The sequence below is a fragment of the Thamnophis elegans genome, unplaced genomic scaffold (assembly GCF_009769535.1).
Source record: "Thamnophis elegans isolate rThaEle1 unplaced genomic scaffold, rThaEle1.pri scaffold_93_arrow_ctg1, whole genome shotgun sequence".
Taxonomy (NCBI): Eukaryota; Metazoa; Chordata; class Lepidosauria; order Squamata; family Colubridae; genus Thamnophis; species Thamnophis elegans.
In genome coordinates, this window is record NW_022473916.1 from 113,926 (window position 1) to 119,710 (window position 5,785).

At 49.4% G+C, this 5,785-nt stretch overlaps 1 protein-coding gene across 1 annotated transcript in view; it reads right to left on the minus strand.

Moving 5' to 3' along the window:
- Nucleotides 1-1,808: 1,808 nt before the first annotated feature.
- Nucleotides 1,809-5,785, minus strand: part of TPRG1L (tumor protein p63 regulated 1 like) — a 6,442-nt gene continuing 2,465 nt past the window's right edge. The window contains exons 2-5 of the mRNA XM_032238818.1: nt 5,709-5,785; nt 5,411-5,587; nt 4,533-4,686; nt 1,809-3,307 (exon numbers count right to left, since the gene is read on the minus strand). The exon at nt 5,709-5,785 is cut by the window's right edge and continues 15 nt beyond it. Coding sequence (XP_032094709.1) covers nt 3,113-3,307; nt 4,533-4,686; nt 5,411-5,587; nt 5,709-5,785 — 603 coding nt within the window. The 3' untranslated portion in view covers nt 1,809-3,112. The remainder of the gene's footprint in view (nt 3,308-4,532; nt 4,687-5,410; nt 5,588-5,708) is intronic.

Consider the following 5,785-nt stretch of genomic DNA (forward strand, 5'->3'; position numbering starts at 1 on the left):
ACTCAAAATAAGCCAAAGGTTGAAGCTGTCTTGGAAGCCGGAGGTGGAAGTTAAAAGGATGTAGATTTTAATAGCGTGCGACCTGCGTTTTTTTCTCCGATTTTCAATAAACGTTTGTTATGAAAAGCAGAAAAGGCAGCAATTTTTGCATGGGGGGGGGGGGAGATAAAGCAGAGCAATTTCTTGTTGGATTTTGTTTGAATGTGTGCATTGGGGGGAGACCTGTGAAAGCCAGGTGTTTCCCCTCCCCATAGATAATGAGGGAGGGAGGGAAGGAAAAAAGAAAGGAGAGGTAAAGGGAGTGAGGAAAGAAAAGGAAGAAAGGAAATGAGGGAGACAGGAAGAAAAGAGGGAGTGAGGGAAGGGAAGGAAAAAGAAAGGGGAGTGAGGAAAGGAAATGAAGAAAAGAAGGGAGTGAGGGAAGGAAATGAGGGAGGGAAAAGGGAAGAAGAGGGAGGGAGAGGGAAGGAAAAAGGAAAGGGGAGTGAGGGAAGGAAATGAGGGAGAGAAAGAGGAAGAAAAGGGAGAGGGAAGGAAAAAGGAAATAGGATTAGGATTAGGATTACTTTATTTATATGCCGCCCTTTTCCCTGGGGGGACTCAGGGCGGCTCACAATCCAAGGGGGAGGGGAGTACAAGACAAAAATAGGGGAGTGAGGGAAGGAAATGAAAAGGGAGTGAGGGAAGGAGATGGAAAGGGAAGGGAGGAAATGAGAGAGGGAGAGAGGAAGAAAAAGGGAAAAGAGGGGAAGGAATGAAGAAAAGAATGGAGTGAGGGAAGGAGAGGGAAAGGGAAGGAAGGAAATGAGGGAGAGGGAGAGGAAAAGGGAGGGAGGGAGAAGGAAAAAGGAAAGGGGAGAAAGGGAAGGAAATAAAAAGAAGAGTGAGGGAAGGAGAGGAAAAGGGAAGGAAGGAAATGAGGGAGAGAGGAAGAAGAGGGAGGGAGGGAGAGGGAAGGAAAAAGGAAAGAGGGGAGGGAAATGAAGGAAGTGAGGGAAGGACAGGGAAAGGGAAGGAAAGTGAAATAGGGAAGGAAAAGCAGGATATGGGAAGGAGGAAAAAAGGAGGAAAGGAGGGAAGGAAATTGGAAGGAGGATGGAATATTGAAGGAAGAAAGGAAAGAGCAAAAGGAAGTTGGAAAGAAAGAAAACAGGAAGGAAAGAGGAAAATAAAGGAGGAAGGAGATAGACAAGAAAAAATAGGGAACACGGCCTTTCTGTTGACCCCCCCCCCTTCTCCTTTTGAGAAAAATCCTGGAGAATTCCTGTGCAATTCACATAGTTGCCTTGGCTAGTATGGAAGTGAGAGGCTCGCTGACGCGGTAGGATTTCCGTGTGGTCTTCCATCCCCATCCCAAATGGCTCTAGCCCACTCTTGGCGCTGACGTGGCGGATGAGACAGTGCCAGCTAAATTTTGCAACCTTCAGCCTGGTTTTCAAAGCTTTTTTTTTTTCAAGAAAAGCTTTTCACTCATTAAACCACCCAGAACCCTAAACCTTGAATCGTGGCTTATGAAATAAATCACGGCTTAAACGCCGCCCTACTAACCCTCTCATCTTTAAAAAGAAAAAAAAATCCTATTAAGAAAACGCCGAACGAAGAGAAACCGGACTCGCTGCCTTGAAAGGAAGATCTCCAGCATGACTGGGAAGCCAAATAATCTGCGATATGGCCGACGCCCGGGCCCGGCAACCATTTTGTGAGTGCGCCCACCAACTGCCAGCAAAACTCCCCTGGGTCTCCGAGGCTGATAAAAGCACTTAGGTGGCCCCCCCCACGGAAACAAAAGGCAGATGGAAAAAGAATGGTGGGTTAAACGCTTCTGCAATTCGTAGGGACTCATTTTTATTAAGCTTCGGTATACACAACTTATAACACAAACAGAGACATTTTATCTTGCATCCTCCCCGCAACAATCTTTTGTGCGCTGTGAGCAGAGACAACGCCGAGTGACAAAAGAGGTATCGAGAGGACCAGGGTATATATGGGGGCATCAGAATTTCAGTTCTGGATAAGTTTTTGAAGGCAGTGTTTCTCCGCTGGGCGACTTTTAAGATGCCTGGACTTCAACTCCCAGGATTCCTCAGTCAGCCATGTTGCCTAGGGAATGCTGGGAGTTGAAGTCCAGTTGTCTTTTAAAAAGCGTCCCTCGTTTTAAGGAATGCGGAAATTAAAACTGGAAAACACCGAAAAACGAAATTCCATGCTTCTAAAAAAAAAAAAAAAAAAGATTGTTTCCCCCGTGTGGCAGTGGAACATTTTCCTCCGATATCTCTTTTCCGAAGACTTTTTTGGATATATAATTTCAATTTTCACCTTTTTCAGAGTTTCCAACCTCTGGAACGTTCCACCCACGTTAAGCACCGGGCGGATTCGAACCGGTGCGAGAAAACTGCACCGTTCGAACTAAAACTACGCATTCTTGCTTCGATACCCATTGCTTTGGTAGATTTTTTTTTTTTTAGTACCCTGGCTTTGGACTGGCAGCTGATTGAAAATCCCCCCCCCCCTTTCTCGATGGGAAAAACGTGATTCTGCACGGCGGGAAATTCCCACGAAACCAGCGCCGTTGTGGTGTAGAATTTCGCTGCGCGGGGAAGAAATTGTTCTTTGCGTGACTTTCCTTTTGACTGCGGGGGAAGTTCTCTGGACACGACACACCGCAGAAGCGGCCGCAACAACTCGTCAGGTGTGCTTGCTCGCTAGAATATAGGAGAAGATTCCGTTGCAACGCAAACGAGACGTACAAGCTGCGCGAGACTATTCAAGCGATCCCTTTTAAATCACAGGGAGGGGGGGGAGGAATTTAGCCACTGCATGAGAAGGATTTAACCCAGGTTAAATTGTTTACACAGGGAGGGGAAAACTCCACAGCATGCGTGAAAAACGTAACGATTATCTTATCCGAGACAACACGGAAGGAATGGAGAAAGATTGTGGCTCCGGTGGGATGGTTAACGGCACTCTATGGCCGCCTCTCGTCTCAATCCATCGGGAGGGATCGGCGCAATTTCCGACGAGATGAGGGAAAAAATAAAACAAAAAATTGATGGACGTGGTTTTCTCTCCCCTATACTCTTCCGGAGGGGCGACGGTGACCTCGGCGGGCTTTTCAGAATCCGATTTTCCCCCTGGTCATGGAATAACCCAGCTTGGCTTCGTTGTTGATGAAGGACATCAGCCCCACGTAGGTCTCAATCAGGAGCGGTCGATCGAGGAGAAGGACGCCGTTGGCCCGGCCCGGGAGGGGACACTCCCTGTGCGCCTTCTTGACAGCCTGGACTAGCTGGATTTGGAAGTTCTCCAACTGCAGAAGGAAAGAAAAAAGGAGGGAGGAGACGCTGAAGGCTTGTTGCGTCATCCCGGTGGGACCTCGGAAATCGGTGAAGTGACAGACTTCCCGCCGCAGATGTACAACTGGCACCGTTAGTGGATTTAAGCCTGGTGTGCCAGCAGTGGGACAATAGAGCGGGGAGCTGGTTTTTCACAATCAGGAGGGTCCATGCCAATTTTGGAGAAACCACCCCATTGTATTTTGACCCCCTAAGACAGGGGTGTCAAACTCAATTTCACTGCGGGCCACATCCAAGCTGTGGTTGACCTCAGGGGGGGCTGGGCGGGCATGGGTTATCGCCACTCCCCAAACCTCTGGCATGTTTCCTCTCCGCACCGGGCGGCCCAGGACGGCCCGCGGGCCAGATCCGACCACACCGCGGGCCGGATCTGGCCCGCGGGCCTTGAGTTTGATCCCCCCCCCCGCCCTAAGAAAATTGACTTCGGGGCTTCCCAACGGTCGTGCCGCTCAAACCGCTGGAGGGTTAGTTGGTCGAATGAATGGATTACAGGTCGTTCTCAACTTACAACTGGTCACTTACTGACCATTGAAGTTACGGCCTACCTGGAAACGGAGAGTTAGGAGCCGGGCACAAAAATTCAGCGGTTGCCTCTCCGTGGCCATGCAAGCAAACTTCACACGCAGCTGCTGCCTTTAGCAAGCCACTGCTTTGCTTAACCGCCGTGGCATTTATTTTACGACAGCTGCATTAGCTTAACGAACGTTAATGACCAACGGCGGCCGGGCTCCATCACCGTCTTAACTCGAGAGATACCCGCACCCCGTCCAGAGAGGCTGCCCTAGCGTGCAACACCTCTGAAAAAGTTTTTAGGAGTGGTTCTTATGTACCGCGACCCCAGTGGTGGGTTCTGGGAGGTACGGCCCGGTTTAGCCGTACCGGTAGTAGCCGGGAGCAGCGGCTCCTTTGACCGATAGCTGTTTGTAATGCGACGTGCACACAGCCGATGAGCAGCTCTGTGTTGGAGGGCGGTGGCGTGCCCGACTAGGAGACCCGGCTCCGTGTGCAGCGTACCGGTTCGGAACCCACCACTGCGCAAGCCCCAACCGGGTGTGTGTGTGTGTGTGTTAAAATAAAGCAAATAAGGAAATATTTTTCACTCCCTTAAGATTCCAAATCCTGCCTCATCCTAAATCCCTTCAAACAAACCAACAAACCAAGATGGTAGAATATCTGAACCTGACACAGAGACGCGATCTTCTCGTCGGCATCCGCCATGGGGTGTTGGGTAAACGTGGCGTAGGGCACGTTGCTGGACCAGGGGTTCCAGCGGTTGATGAACGAAGCCCGGCTCTGCTTGTCCCACTGGATACGAATCCCGACGCCTTCCCGCCTGGAGAACAGAGAAAAGCGAAACCTTTGCTCGCGCTGACCGTTTCAGGATGATCACAATCAATAATTTTTTTGGGGTGGGGGGAATGGTTTAATTCAGGGGCCGCCAACCTTTCGGACCCCAGGGACTACTAAATTCATAATTTTAAATCCCGTGGAACAGTAATATGAATTTTTTTAAAAAAAGAAGATAAATAGTATTTAGCGCAATCTAAAAAAAATGCAAATAATTTTTCTGCGGACCATCACTTGGTGACAACCGGTTTGATTTCTAATCACTTTGCATTAATTGCTAAGAACCTTCATAGCAAGCCGTTTAAAGTCTTTTGTATTATTTTGTTAAAATAAAAATATTAGGCGGGAGGGGGGATCGTGGTCAGAATCAGAGGAATTTGGCCAAACGATCCGTGGGGAGCTGTGAGTTCTCTCAACGCTGGAGGTTTTGAAGAATGTATTGGAAAGCTATTGGTCAGAAATGGCATAAGGTCTCCTGCTCAAGCAGAGGGGTTGGACTAGAAGAACTCCAAGGTCCCTTCCAGCTCTACTCTTTTTGCGGTGGCCTAGAGTCTCCCGCTTAATCATGGGGCTGGACTAGAAGACCTCTAAGGCCCCTTCCAGCTCTATTCCAATTGATTGGTTGGTTGAAATGGCCTAGGGTTTCCTGCTCGAGCAGGGGGTTGGACTAGAAGACCTCCCGGGTCCCTTATATCCCTGTTAGAACGTACTTGTTGAGCGACTTGGGGGGAAATTCGAACTGGCCCGTGGAAATGGTATCGACAGCGTTAAGCGAGATTCTGGTCACTTGCAGGCACTGAAGGCTGATAAAGTCGTATTTACAGATCAGAAGGGAGCGGTCGGTAATCAGAATGAGGCGTTCCTTTTCGTTGTTCCAGTGGTCGATCCTGCCAAGGAAAGCAAAGACACCAGCGTGGCTAAACATTTCAGAAAATAACGGTGATTTGTTTCATGCTCATCTGTTTTGGCGTCCAGGCAAAGGAGGCTTCCGGGCTTCCTGGGACTTACTCAGTCAGTAGCCAGACGCTTTGGACTTCCCCGTCCTCCACGGGCATCACAACCACCCGGATCTCATTGACCGCCTG